The sequence below is a fragment of the Pelodiscus sinensis genome, chromosome 30 (assembly GCF_049634645.1).
Source record: "Pelodiscus sinensis isolate JC-2024 chromosome 30, ASM4963464v1, whole genome shotgun sequence".
In the NCBI taxonomy this organism is placed as follows: domain Eukaryota; kingdom Metazoa; phylum Chordata; order Testudines; family Trionychidae; genus Pelodiscus; species Pelodiscus sinensis.
In genome coordinates this window covers 967685-982205 of record NC_134740.1, presented here as the reverse complement: position 1 = coordinate 982205, position 14521 = coordinate 967685, and the positions used below count along the sequence as shown (strand labels likewise).

Below are 14521 nucleotides of genomic sequence, written 5' to 3'. Positions count from 1 at the left end.
GCCCATTCTGGTGTCAGGGAATGTGGCAGAGTTCCACTCCTACTGGCCTCTGTCTTGGTGGTGCAGCTACTCTCAGCGGTGATTCTGCATATAGCTCTCCCCGTGGGCTTGCTGCCCCCAGTGGCCATGCTAAGTATCATGTCCCTCCTCTCTCTGCCCCCTCCCTTTCCATTGGCTGGAACACAGTCCCATTCCCAGCACTTCCCTTTGTTCCTGGCACAGCCACACCCTGACACTGCTTTCAGTTAGGAGAAGAGGAAGGTGCATATGAAGTTTGGAGGTCCCAGCTCTTACCGTGGAGGAGGGGTTCTTGAACAAAACAACACACAGAGAAACATTTGTGTAATACAGGGATTGATTTGGTTTCCACACTGCACTATGGTAGGATCCTTTGTGGTTCTGAATATTTTAAACTTTTTACCCAGATCACTACTGAATAGTTCTGACCAGACTAGATCTGAGGTGCAGGTGAGTGATCCCAGCCTCCCGCCTCTTTTCACCCACCTCTCTTCTTCCTGCGGCAGTAGCAGAGCAGAGCAGTCAGGGCTGCGATCAGGAGCAAGACACCACCAGTTCTCAGCAGAATATCACGGGCTGTTCAGGGGAAAAAGAAAGGAGGGCAAATGACAACAGCCCAACAGCCTTGAGCTGCATCTGTCCTGATAACAGATTTCCTGTGATAACCCCTCACTGTGGTGGCCATTGCACGTTCAGTTTATACCAGCCTGATGATCTTTCTGAAATGAGGGAGGATGGTCCAGTGGAGATGGGGCTGGTCTTTGACACTGGCTGTGGGCGGCAACTCCCTGATAGTTACCTGTGGGACTTGGACACATTTCTCCATCTCTAGAATGGGCACTGAGGGGCTAATTCCATTCACAGCATCATGAGGTGCCCATATTCTAGGTCACTCAAGTGTCATAGCTAGAAAAGGGGGGGTCAGAAAGAGGATTTCTATCTCCAAGTGAGATGTGTCCTCATCCAAACGTGAGAGCTCTGGAGGATGCAACACAGGGAGCTGGATTAAGACATTAGTGATGTCTCACCTGTCACAGGCTGTGTCTAAACTACATGGCTCCATTGATGGAGCCATGTAGATGAGGGTTGTAGGCAAAGGGAAATGAAGCCGTGATTTAAATAATCGCGGCTTCATTTAAATTTACATGGCTGCCGCACTAAGCCGACAAACAGCTAATAAGCTGTTTGTCAGTTCAGCGCGCTAGTCTGGACGCTCCCACACCGACCTGAAAGCCCTTTATCGACCCGTTATGCCTCATAGGATGAGGTTTACCAGGGATGTCGATAAAAGGCTTTCATTTCGCCTGGGGAGCGTCCAGACTAGCGCACTGAGCCGACAAACAGCTAATCAGCTGTTTGTTGGCTCAGCACGGCAGCCATGTAAATTTAAATGAAGCCGCGATTATTTAAATCACGGCTTCGTTTCCTTTTACCAAAAAAACAAATCTACATGGCTCCGTCGATGGAGCCATGTACTTTAGACGTACCCACAGTGACTTTCACAGCTCCACCCATCAATGTCACAATCACAGCCTGGCTCTTGAGGGTAGGTCCCACTTCCCACCCCTGTTCTCCTTGTACCCACAGGTGAATTCCCCAGTGTCATTGGAACCAGCCTCTGGGATGCCGAGTACAGAGACATTCATGGAGCTGGTGCTGGGTTCATGGAACTGATCTCAGACTTTTAATTCACCCAAGTCCTGAGGCTGTAATTCAGTTGAGGTCTTTGCAAAGATTTTAAGGGAGTTTTAAATCTGCATTGTCCCGAGGTTAAATTGTGTAAGTGATCATCATGGATTGGTAGAATGAGAACACAAGCCGCATTTTAAATCTATGGAGAAGGACCAACATGTATGTGTGGGAAGGTGAAGGGATAAGTGTGAAGGCCAAGCATTCTAAGAACAAGCCGAGAACAGAGGTAACAACGCCGAAGATTGCTGTACCTCCCCAGCGTGGTGGAAGCAGTGGGCAAATCAAGAGCTCTGAAAGAAGGCAAGCATTTATCCATTGGCACAAAGTATTTGTGATCGAAACCAGCTTAACCTGGCAGAACAAAGATAATAAGGAGCAAGAGAAACAACTGAAGAGAACAAGCATTCATCAGAAAAAACACCACGAGACAAAATTCACTGATCCTGATGGGAAAGAACGATTATCAAAGGAGAACAGTTTTGACTTAAGAGCAAGGGCATCCTGCCATGACTGGAGCATTGTCCAGACCAACAGACCCCTCCCTCCTCCCCCCAGGATTAAACAGGCTGTCCAATGACCATGCACTGGTAACTATACCACTGATTGGTGGAATGTGTCTGTCAATGTAAGTGTATGCTAACTGCTTTGCCATTGTATTCTCAAACATGGTGTGTCGCCTGTTCCCCCTGTAAAGACCCCATGTGCTTCATAGAAGCATGACACCTCAGAGGGTCTGGCCCCATTCACACTACTTGAGCAATGGCCTGTTGACCCCATCGGGGTCTGACCCACTCCTACCAGCTTGTGATCTTTCCCATTCATGAAGAAGTCACCGAAACCAGCTCCTGTTGCAGCAGCATCCTTGGGGGCTGATTTAAACTGATGTTTGGAGGGTCTAATGTGTCACAGAGAACTGGTCCCTTGGGTAAAAAACCTAGGCCAAACTGTCAGTCCTTTACTTCAGGTTAATTGGCCCCAGAGATGTTACAAAATCTGCATTGAAGCCAAGTCTGCAGTAAATGCAGTAAGAGTTTATTGACAATGAAAAAGGAAGAAGAGAGCTAGCTGCAGGAGAGAGGCAGCAAAGAGACACAACCCAAAGAGTTCATATCTAAATCCAAAGAGTAACCAAGCTGTAGGGACCTGTCTAGTCACAGGGTCTCTCTGGGCAAACCCAGGAGGTATCTCATGGGGATCTCTGGTTTCAATGCAAAGTCGCTGGCCCTTCTGAGGTCAAACAACCAAAACGATTCCGTTTCTTTAACTTGAGGACTTTCATTCACATGTTTGTTTCCTCTTCCTAGGTTGCAGGGGATGCAATCCACAAAGTGTTTTGCCCTCTTATGTTCCACAGTTTCTGTCTCATGTCTTGGGGCCTTCTTTGGCAGGGCGGGAAATAACCCCTCCTGTGGCAAACTCATACTCCCAGTTTCCTCCACACTGCGTGTGTTTACAGTTTCAGCTCAAACACTGAACTACCCCTTGTAATATTTGATACGGGTGTTATCAGTGAGGTGACTGCAGGCACCTACATACCAGCATGTTGTAGTAACATCTGAACACAAGAGACATTCTTAGGAGACTAATTCCTATTTTGAGCAAAATCAACAGTCAGGTGACCTGGTCTGGTCTCCAGAAATGAACTCGTCAGTTCTTAGCATGTTACCCTGATTTGAGGTGTGGGTGTGTGCCTCTTAAAGTGATCAAATCAACTGCCACCATGTGCATTAGCCACCAGGGATTGAGGAAAGAGATCAGGACCTTGTTAACGGTTAATTGGGAAGCAGGCACTTAGTTTGGAGGTCAAAACTGGTGATTCCAGACCAAATAGGAGAAAGAGACAGAAAAATAAATAAGTGAGACTGAAAATCTCAGTGGATGAGGCCCCAAATCTGGACATCTCGGATGTAAGAAGTTTCCGGAAACGTAGGAAATGTGATGATTCCACAGAGAGGTTTACGACGTGGCTGCTCTGCAGCAGTTGGTTATGAGATATAAGACTGATGAAATTCGAGAGGACTGATGTGGATGTGGCGTCCGAGTTAGAGAGAAGAGACTTTGAACCTTCTCCGTCCACCAGGGAAGCACGTCTCTTGATGGGGTTTCACTTTGCTCAGGAAGCAGGCTGGTCACTTGGGCAGGCTGTCTCCAGCCCCATTGATAGCTCAATCATCACCCCCTCTCTGTGGTGGATTGATGCCTTTTTACTTCCTATGGATGTGGCAATTGTCCAATGTCCATCAACTGTTGAGACCTGTGTGTGTCTCAGACCATGGCACCTTCTCTGCAGCCCTAGTATCTTCCTGGGTCCCTGTCACTGCGGCTGATTGAAGGCTTGAGCTCCCCTGCGTGCCCTGTCTTTCCCCAGCACTGCGCTGTCCAAGGTACTCAGGAAGCAGGAAGCCAGACCCCTCTCCTACCAGAGCTAGAGCAAGAGTAAGCCCCTCCTGGTCATCCGTCTCATTTATAGAGCCTTCTGGGCCCCCCAGGGGAACAAGCCAGGAACCTGGATCTAGAAGCAGCAGTAGGACACAAAGAAGTTGAGGACACTGGTGAGGGAGAAAGAGCCACCCACAGCCAGCTCCCAGACCCAACAGACGCTGGGAGCTCCAGAGATGGAGCATAATGAATGGAACCAGCCGGTTAATGTCACTGCTGAGCATCTTGCCCATGGAATCAAAGATTTTCTGCCTCTAAGATTTGTGACAAACTCCCCTGGACCTCAGGGGCCATCAAGCTAAGATGAGAAACCCACCACCAGCCCTTCCCCGTCCGACTCGTGGACACTGACCCCTGATCCTTCCAGTCTGCGTGTCTGTCCCTTCCCTGCCTGCCTGTCCTGTAACACCGCTCTGACTTACCGTCCTTGCTTGTCCAGAAAAAGCAGTGAGGAAGTGTGGGGGTTTGGGAAGGGGACCTTGGGGGAGATGTTAGGAGACAGCAGCCCACTCACCTGACACCATGACGTTCCAAGTCACATTCACAGCCCGGCTCCTGGGGGACGGAATCCACCTCCCAGCCACGTTCTCCTCATACCCGCAGGTGAATTCCCCAGTGATGCTGGGACCAGCCCATGGGATGCTGAGCACAGAGACATTCAGTGAGCCAGTGCCGGGCTCCATGGTGCTGATCTCAGACTCCAGATCCCCAGGAACAAGCTTGACTCCGTCCTTGTAGAAGTGAAACCTCTGCTCACGGGTGTCCCCAGGTGCTGTGCAGGTGATGTTCAGGGAAAACCCTTCGCTCACCGCTCCAGACGGGGGATCCACACTCAGCTCCGGCTGTGGAGGGGGATCTGTGGGGAGCAGGAAAGGGGAGGGGTCAGCAGGGCCATGCGAGGGGGGAAAGTGGAGCCCAGAATTTGAGTCATTCACAGCTGAACTTTATTCTCTCTCCAGAGCCTCTGGTCTCATTGCTGGGTCCCAAGGGGCTCCTCATAGAAATGAGCAGGAGCCAGGCTAGGGATGGCTTCCTTCCCAATGTGGGCAACGTGGGGCTGAGATACGGGGTCAAAGGTGGACAAGGGCAACAGGACATCTCTCGATTTGTGTTCCCCCTCCACTGCCAATGCTTCATGGAGCCTTCCGCACTCAGGGAAGCCAGGGCCAGTTCCCTGCTTGGGAGTTTGGGCCTGAGATTGGTGGTGGGAGGAAGATTGGGAATGTGGAAGTGCGAAGGAGGGGCAGAGGAGGAGGGGACAAAGGGGGCAGATGTGAATTTACAGAGCACATGCCAGTGCAGGGACAGGGAGGGAGGAGAATGAGCAGAACTGGAACCAGAGGAGGCAGGAGGGGTGTTGGGGCTGGCTCTGTTCCAGGTCTCTGCCGTGTGGGAGGCAGGAGCTCAGAGGAGATGGACACAGGATCTTTTCAGTCCTGGCAATTGGTGAAATACAACTGATGGTACCCTGATTGGAGCTGGGTGATCCAGGCCTGGGGCTCTGGATTCTTTACTCTGAGCCCCACCTCACCCCATCAGAGATCAGCTCCCCTCCTGGGCTGGGGGGTCTGTGCCCAGTTGAAATGGGAACCTTGTGGGGGGGGGGGGTTGGTTAAGAATAACAGATCTGGGGAGCAGAGGGAGGGCAGATGATGGTGCTGTGGGAAGGAGCCCCTGGGAGAAAGGGGTCAGTGCAGGGGGTGGGGAAGGGAAAAGTTCCAGGCTCTGCTCAAGGGTCTCTGGGCATCCAGGCTGGGGGCATGGCTGGAGAGAGGCAAGGGGCAGTGGGAGCAATGCTGGGGACTGCAGCAGCTCAGTGACCAGCTGGAGGTGGGTAGGGATGGAGAAAGGCCGCCCCCGTACATGGGAACAGGGTCTCACCCGTCACTGACACCGGGACAGGGGGGCTCTTTTCCGACGGAATCTCTCGCCCGCGCTCCACTCTCCAGTACAGGCAGGTGTAGGCTTGGCTGGCGGCTGCGTCACTCGTGTTGATCTGCCAGGTACCCTGGCTGGAGACCCCGCTGGAGATCTGCTCCCCGCTCTGATTGAAGAACCTGTATCCTGCTGCTTCCTCATTCAGTTGATCCAAGCACCTGAGGGTGACCAGCTCCCCTCGGATATAGATGGGGTGAGGAGGGTCCAGAGACAGGCTGGGGGGAGGTGGACGTGCTGGGAGGGAGAGAAGTGGGGAGGGGAGATAGATGAGCCAAGTCCCTGACTCCCTCACACAAACTTCTCCAGTCTCCCTGCCCAGAGCTGCCTGCCCCAGGCTGATTATCCAAGGGTGGTTCCTCCCTGCTTGGCTCTCCCAGCTGGACGGGTGTGTACAGTAGGGACACATGCATGACCCAGAGCACACACAGAGCTCTGCCAGGCCCTGGGAGTGGAGGGGCAGATGATTCCAGGTCAGAGTCATCTCAGGAAGAAGAGAGGGATGGAGAGTTCTCTGGGAGAAATATTCTGCCCCCCTCTGAGCCCCACCCTGCCCAGTGCCCACATGTTACCCCACAGGAGGTAAGGCCTTTGTGTAGGGTCTGCTGGCTGGGCTGGACTTCGTAGGGCTCAATGGAGGCGGGGATGGAGCTGTGAGCATCAGCTGGTCATCTCCTGGGACCAGGACCACACTGGAGGTGAGATCCCAGGTTTCAGAGTAAGATTTGTAATTGGTTGTACCCAGCATGCAAGGTAGGATCTCTCCCTCCCCTCTCGATGGGTTCTGGGGATCCTCAACTCTTGGTTCTGCTAAGGAGTCAGGGGAGCATCAGACTATAATTATGAGGTGGAAGGGCGGAGGGCAGGATTCCTGGTCAAGTTACTCTACTGCCATGCTCTGTAGTGACATTTACTCACTGGGGAGGAGAAAGTCCCAGGTACTCCTTGAAAATCTCTGGGCAGCCAGGCTGGGGGCACATCTGGGGAGAGGCAGGGGGCAGTGGGAGCATGGCGGGGGGCTGCAGCAGCTCAGTACCCAGCTGGAGTTGGGTAGGGATGGAGAAAGGCCACCCCCACCATGGGAACAGAGTCTCACCCGTCACTAACACCGGGACACAGGGGCTCTTTTCCGACGGGATCTCTCGCCCACACTCCACTCTCCAGTACTGGCAGGTGTAGGCTTGGCTGGCGGCTGAGTCACTCGTGCTGATCTGCCAGGCGCCCTGGCTGGAGACCCCGCTGGAGATCTGCTCCCCTCTCTGGTTGAAGAACCTGTATCCTGCTGCTTTCTCATTCAGTTGACCAGAGCACCTGAGGGTGACCTGCTCCCCTCGGATGTAGATGGGCTGAGGAGGGTCCAGAGACAGGCTGGGGGGAGGTGGATGCTCTGGGAGGGAGAGAAGTGGGGAGGGGAGATAGATGAGCCAAGTCCCTGACTCCCTCACACAAACTTCTCCCGTCTCCTTGCCCAGAGCTGCCCCCCCCCCCAGGCATGAGGAGTAACAGTTAATTTGAACTAAGGACTTAATTCAAATTACCGTTTCGCTGCTGTGTGTAGCCACGCGGCAGTTACTTCGAGCTAGTGGAATTTCAAAATGGCAACCGGACGGGAACATGCAAATAAATCCCGGGATATTTAAATCCCGGGTTTCATTTGCAATTCTGGTCGCCTACTTTGCCTACCTAGCTCGAATTAACAAGCTAGTGTAGACATACCCCCAGAGATCTGCCACACCTTGGGAGCGGAGGGCCAGATGATACCAGGTCAGAGTCATCTCAGGAACAAGAGTGGGATGGAGAGTTCCCTGGGAGATATACCCTGTACCCCTCTGAGCCCCACCCTTCCCTGTGCCCACAGTTAATCCCGCAGGGTATGTCTACACTACCCTCCTAATTCGAACTAGCAGGGTAATGTAGGCATACCGCACTTGCAAATGAAGCCCGGGATTTGAATTTCCCGGGCTTCATTTGCATAAGCTGGGCGCCGCCATTTTTAAAACCCGGCTAGTTCGAACCCCGTGCCGCGCGGCTACACACGGCATGGAGTAGCTAGTTTGGATTAGGTTTCCTAATCCGAACTAGCTGTACTCCTCATTCCACGAGGAGTACAGCTAGTTCGGATTAGAAGCCTAATCCGAACTAGCTACTCCGTGCCGCGTGTAGCCGTGTGGCACGGGGTTCGAACTAGCCGGGTTTTAAAAATGGCGGCGCCCAGTTTATGCAAATGAAGCCCGGGAAATTCAAATCCCGGGCTTCATTTGCAAGTGCGGTATGCCTACATTACCCTGCTAGTTCGAATTAGGAGGGCAGTGTAGACATACCCTCAGGGAGCAGGGCCTCTGTGTAGGGCCTGCAGGCTGAACTGAGCTGCCCAGGGCACAGCAGGGGTGGGCATGGGGGGGTCTCTGTCTGAGCTGTGAGGATCAGCTTGTCAGCCCTTGGGATCAGGACCATGTTGGAGCCCAGATCCCTGGTTTCAGAGTAAGATTTATAATTGGTGGAGCCCAGCATGCAGGGTAGGATCTCTCCCTCCCATGTTGCTGGGCTGTTGTGATCCTGATCTCCTGGTTCTGCTAAGGAGTCAGGGGCGCATCAGACTATAATTATGAGGTGGAAGGGCGGAGGGCAGGATTCCTGGTCAAGTTACCCCACTGCCATGCCCTGTAGTGACATTTATTCATGGTGGGGGGCTGCAGCAGCTCAGTACCCAGCTGGAGGTGGGTAGGGATGGAGAAAGGCCACCCCCACCATGGGAACAGGGTCTCACCCGTCACTAACACCGGGACAGGGGGGCTCTTTTCCGACGGGATCTCTCGCCCGCGCTCCACTCTCCAGTACAGGCAGGTGTAGGCTTGGCTGGCGGCTGCGTCACTCATGTTGATCTGCCAAGTGCCCTGGCTGGATTCCCCGCTGGAGATCTGCTCCCCTCTCTGGTTGAAGAACCTGTATCCTGCTGCTTCCTCATTCAGTTGACCGGAGCACCTGAGGGTGACATGCTCCCCTCGGATGTAGATGGGCCAAGGAGGGTCCAGAGACAGGCTGGGTGGAGGTGGACGTGCTGGGAGGGAGAGAAGTGGGGAGGGGAGATAGATGAGCCCTGACTCCCTCACACAAACTTCTCCAGTCTCCCTGTCCCAGGCTAAGAGACCCAGGCTGCTTCTTCCCTACTTGGCTCCCCCAGCTGGAGGGGTGTGTACAGCAGGGACACATGCATGACCCAGAGCTCTGCCAGGCCCTGGAAGGGGAGGGGCAGTTGATACCAGGTCAGAGTCATCTCAGGAACAAGAGTGGAATGGAGAGGTCTCTGGGAGAAACACCCACCAACTCTCTGGGTCAGCCCTTGGGACTAGGACCACATTGGAGACCAGATCCCTGCTTTTAGAATAAGATTTGTAAAGAGCTGAGTGCTGGGCTGTGTCTTCCCCCCAGCACGGAGCATAGACACCCAAGCAAGGGCCAGCAAAGGGGAGGGGATGGAGGAACTCACCTGTCACCTTTATGGATCTGGGTCGGCTCCTTGTGGATTTGATCTCTCGGCCAGACACTGTCTCCCAGGACTCACAGCTGTACTGCCCGGCGCTGCCTGCAGACACACTCAACAGTGGCAGGGACTCAGTGTGACTGTTGCTAGACGCAGGAAGTTCCTTTGAGTAGATTTCTTGTCTATCCTTGAAGAACCGGATCCCGGACACGGTGGGTGCCCCAGCAGCTGAGCACGTCAGAGTCACGGCTTCCCCGGCGATGTATGCAGGCTGCGGTGGGGACACGGTGAGCTGGGGGGATGGAAGAGGGTCTGGAAAAGACAAGAGGGAGGTGACAGTTCTTACGTGGGTGGCTAGTGACCCAGTGGCAGAGGAGGAGCCAAGGAAGGGCAGAGCAGGGAGGGATCCTGGGAACAGACCCCAGCCTGTTACCAGCTCCGTGCCCAGGAATGACATCCCCACTGGGCCGCAGAATTGTAGAACACTAGAACAGGAAGGGACCTTGCGAGGTCATCGAGTCCCCTTCCCTGCCCTCATGGCAGGACCAAGCACCATCTAGACCTTCCCTGACAGGTGTCTGTCCAGCCTGCTCTTAAATATCTCCAGAGATGGAGTTTCCACAACCTCCCTCGGCAATTTATTCCAGTGTTTAACCTCCCCGAGGAGGCAGGAAGTTTTTCCTAATGTCCAACCTCAACCTCCCTTGCTGCAGTTTAAGCTCTTGTTGTGTCCTCAGCGGCCAAGGACAACAATTTTTCTCCCAACTCCTTGTGACAGCCCTTTAGATACCTGAAAATCACTCCTCTCGGTTTTCTCCTTTCTAAACTAAAAAATCTCCAAAAGCCCAATTCCTTCAGTCTTCCCTCCTAGCTCAAGTTTCTAGGCCTTTCATTATTCTTGTTGCTCTTCTCTGGACCTTCTCCAATTTCTGTGCTCCTCTTCCCTGAAATGTGGTGCCCAGAACTGGACACAACAGTCCAACTGAGGACTAACCACAGAGTAGAGTGGAAGAATGGCTTCTCGTGTCTTGCTCACAACACTCCTGTTCATACATCCTAGAATCATGTTTGCTTTTTTTGCAACAGAGTCACTCAGGTTATGTCTGCACTACAGCACTAATTCGAACTACTTCAAATTAGTTAATTCGAACTAAGCTAATTCGAACGAGTGCATCTAGACCTAAAAAATAGTTCGAATTAGCATTTTGCTAATTTGAACTAGCATGTCCACATTGAGTGGACCCTGAACTGAGGTTCAGGCTGGCCGGAAGCAGTGCCGGCAGGGCATCAGGTTAGGACTTAGAGCGTGGAGCTGCTGCCTCAGGCTAACCGAGGGCTGTGCTTAAAGGGACCCGACCCCCACCCCAGACAGACAGTTCTCAGGGGTTCCCTGCTCACTTGTCTACCTCGATGAGGGACAGCAAAGCAGTCCTGGCTTGGAGTGCCCTGAATGCCCACACTTGGCACATCACAGCACTCGGGAATCAGCCCGGCTGCACTTGCCCCAGGCTGCCATCTGGGAGGGGGGTCAATCGGGGGGTTGCAGGAGAGCTTCCACCCCGAGGAGCCCGCAGAGCCAGCCCAGTCCTCCCCATCGAGGGCTCGTACCCCATTCCTCCCTCACGTCCTTCCACTTACCCCTCATTCCACGAGGAGTAACGGTAGTTTGAACTAGGAAGCCTAGTTCGTACTACCTAGTTCGTGCCACGCGGCACGGGGTTCGAACGAGCGGGGATTTTAAAATGGCGGCTCCCCGCTTATGCAAATGAAGCCCAGGAAATTCAAATTCCGGGCTTCATTTGCAAGTGCGGTATGCCTACATTACCCCGCTAGTTCAAACTAGCGGGGTAGTGTAGACATACCCTGTGTGTGACATTGAACACAAACAAGGGAGATTTGAAGTTTGTTTCCTTAACTCTCCACAAGTATTCACATGTTTCTATTAGCTGGGATCCCCCCAACCCCCAGAGCACCTCTCACACCCACCCTCCAACCCAGCCCGGGAGCCAGAGATAGGTGTTGAACAGCCCCTTTGGGTGACCGTGTGCAGAGCTGAGGGACCAGGCTGAGTCTCACCCTGCCCATGGGGGAGAGAGACCCCACCACAGGGCCAAAAAGCAGCAGGGAACAGGGTCTCTCACCTGTCACTGCTATGCGGATCAGTTGGCTCCTTTCCAATGGGATCTCTTGCCCAGATTCTGTCTTCCAGAATGCACAGCTGTACGACCCAGCCTGCGATCTAGACACCCCTGGCAGCCAAACTGAGTGGGAGTCACTGTGCCAAGGCGAGGGGAGTTTCTGGGAGTCGATTTCCTTGTTTTCCTTGTAGTACCGGATCCCAGACAGATTGGACACCCCAGTAACTGAGCACGTCAGAGTCACAGCTTCCCCAGCGACGTAGACAGGCCGGGGTGGGGACAAGTTGAGCTTGGGAGCTGGGAGGGCAGCTGGAAATGACAAGACAGCCAGGGGAGGAGACAGTTTCTATATAAGAGGCTGGGAAGGTCACATGCTAGTGATATGCCTCAGAGCTCTTCCTGCCCCCGGGAAGCCTCACACCTGCCAAGGGGGCCACGGCCCCAAGAACAGCAACTTGGTTTCTGGCACCATTGGCCGAATTGTGCTACAGCCCAGTAGCATCACTGTGGCTGTTCCTACAAACAGCTCTGTGTGGGGTCCGCTGGCTGGGCCCAGAGTATGGAAGTAGGGAGGGACGGGGGGGTCCCTGTCTCAACTGTGAGTGCGAGCCAGGAGCAGGGACATCTTTGGAGACCAGATCCCTGACTTGATGGAGAATGTTGCATCTTTGGGCGCTTTCTCCCTTGGGGTAGCTATGACACACCCGGTGCCGGCAGGGTCACAGGACAGAAAATGACAATAGAGGAATCCAGGCAGCTCCGGGGCTGAAGATGCACAATGGGCAGCCCTGACAGTGCTCAGCCAGGTCCCTGGTGTTGTGAGCTTCCCCACAACAGTGCCTAGTCTTTGCAGATCACGTGGGACCCCTGTGCCCACCACAGAGTGTCTGAGATGCAGGGAGGGGCCCTGGTTATAGACAGGGGGTGCAGATCAGGTTTTGGGGGCTGGGACCACATGTGAATTTTCTGTCGTATTAAGTGATCCATCCCTCATCTCCCATTCCCACTTCTGGAAAACAGGCCATGGGCACCAATAGCCAGGTCCTGCAACTGCCCAGAACTGATCCCTCTGTTGCCCAGAGCCCAGCTCTGAGAAGCACTTTTGGGGGCATTCAGAAATTGCCGGCTCTGGAGAATTCACCGGACCCACCCCACCATGGAATTGTCCCTGTGGCCAATCCCCCTCATTGTTAAAATCTGCCCCATCCAGACAGCCTGGATTGGCTTCGCTCCAGCCCTCCCCGACACACACACACTGGGTCATGTTAGATCTTTGTCTGTTACACTGAAGAGCCGTCGATTAGCTAGTATCTGTTCCCTACATAGGAATAGATGAACCGGGGTTAAGTCCCCCTTGAAAATGTTCTGTGTCTGGCTAAATGGCTACATCCTTGCATCCAGCCACTACAAGACTGATCCCCCCCTTCATGGAGCTGAGCAAATTGCAGCTCCCCCTAATCTGCCCCTCACCCCACAGCCTGCTGCCCCCCCGGAGCTGCCCCAACACCCGTGTCCAGCAGACACAGATCATGCCGCGGAGCAATTCAGGGACCACAGCAAGAACCCAGGACATGATCTGCCTTTCCCACCAGGGACATGGAGTGGATCTGTGGGGGAAGGGTCCTGTATGTGTCTGGGGATGTTGAGCCGACCATCCGGCCTAACCAGCAGCAGCTAAAAGGAACTGAGCAGAAATGTCGAAGCTCGGGCGGATGTGGAGGAAGGAGGGGGGGAGTTTTCCACCCATCACGTTTCCTCTGGGGTCTCTGCAGAACCAGCTGTTGATCTGCTGCTGCACGGGACTGGGGCCTTTTATCCTCTCTGGGAGCTCAGAGCTGGGGCAGAGACACGCACATACACACACACAGAGCCCCACATGGGGAGGGGGAAGCTTAATCTCCATGGCCTGTCCAGCCCTTGCTCTCTCTGTTGGGACTTCCCGTGAGGGGCTGGATAGTGCCCATGGGGATAGCGCTTTACTGGGACCTACCAAGCAGCCATCTGCCAGGGTCACTCTCCAGCTTCTCAGACATTGGCTCTGGCCTGGAGCTGCTGCTGGGGCAGGTTCGTGGAGATCCAGCCTGACCCAGGGAAGGTTTGGCACACGGGTGCCCACGGAGCTCAATTTGCAATTCTAAATTCCACAGAAGTTCCTAATCCACATGGGCAGAACTCCGCGCCCGCCCCCCTTCCCCCGCATGGCAGAACTTCCTTCCCTCCCCACACCATGTAAACCCAGATAAGGACAGGAGACGCTGTTACCTGCAGGGGACACTGGCCAGGGGAGCATCTGGAGCGAGGCTGGAGGAGAAGAGACGAGAGGGGGTGAGAGCTCTGGGGAGGGGAAAGAAAGGGGGTGCACAGAGATTGAAGGATTCGGGGGGTTGCTGGACAACAGACACAGAGGGACTGGAAGCCAAGGGAGGGCACTTACCGAGCAGAGACAGAAGGCGAGGTAGCTCCATGCTCTCAGCTGGGAGCTGGGTTTTTGGCTCAACTGCTGGACGAAAGTGAGCGCAGGGAGGGGGACAGTCCCCTCTGCTCTGACAAAGGAAGCCACAGGCTCACGCGTGGTCACCGCTCAGCTCGGGAGCTGGAGACACACCCGGGCCTGGTGCGCAGGGCGGGAGGAGGGGAGCTCACCATTGGCTTGTCTTAGTGGTGGGAGGTGCTGCTCCTGCAGATGATTGACACCTCTGGTTCTGCAAAGGAACCTGAGATGAGTTGCAGTGGCTCTTACACCTGTTGGGGGTCTGGCCCTGGAGCTGGGGTCTACTGACACCCACTGGGACCTCGCTCATTCACGCTGCAGACTTGG

General features: G+C 54.1%; 1 protein-coding gene across 1 annotated transcript; it reads right to left on the bottom strand.

Moving 5' to 3' along the window:
- Positions 1–496: 496 nt before the first annotated feature.
- On the bottom strand, positions 497–13358 carry LOC142821082 (immunoglobulin superfamily member 1-like). Its single transcript, XM_075911869.1, has 8 exons — positions 13293–13358; positions 11707–12049; positions 9572–9877; positions 8852–9142; positions 7162–7471; positions 6031–6464; positions 4664–5005; positions 497–594 (listed from the first exon to the last, which is right to left on the bottom strand). Exons 1-8 carry the CDS (start codon positions 13356–13358, stop codon positions 497–499), a joined length of 2190 nt encoding a protein of 729 aa, XP_075767984.1.
- Positions 13359–14521: the final 1163 nt, after the last annotated feature.

What these genes read in the sequence shown, in the direction of transcription:
- LOC142821082 (XM_075911869.1), bottom strand. Translation starts at nt 13,358, where the DNA reads ATGGTCGGCTCAACATCCCCAGACACATACAGGACCCTTCCCCCACAG. An exon ending in TGTCCCGGTGTTAGTGACGG is followed by an intron (nt 7,472 to 8,851) that starts GTGAGACCCTGT and finishes TCTCCCTCCCAG; the next exon opens with AGCATCCACCTCCCCCCAGC. An exon ending in TGTCCCGGTGTCAGTGACGG is followed by an intron (nt 5,006 to 6,030) that starts GTGAGACCCTGT and finishes TGCTCCCCACAG; the next exon opens with ATCCCCCTCCACAGCCGGAG.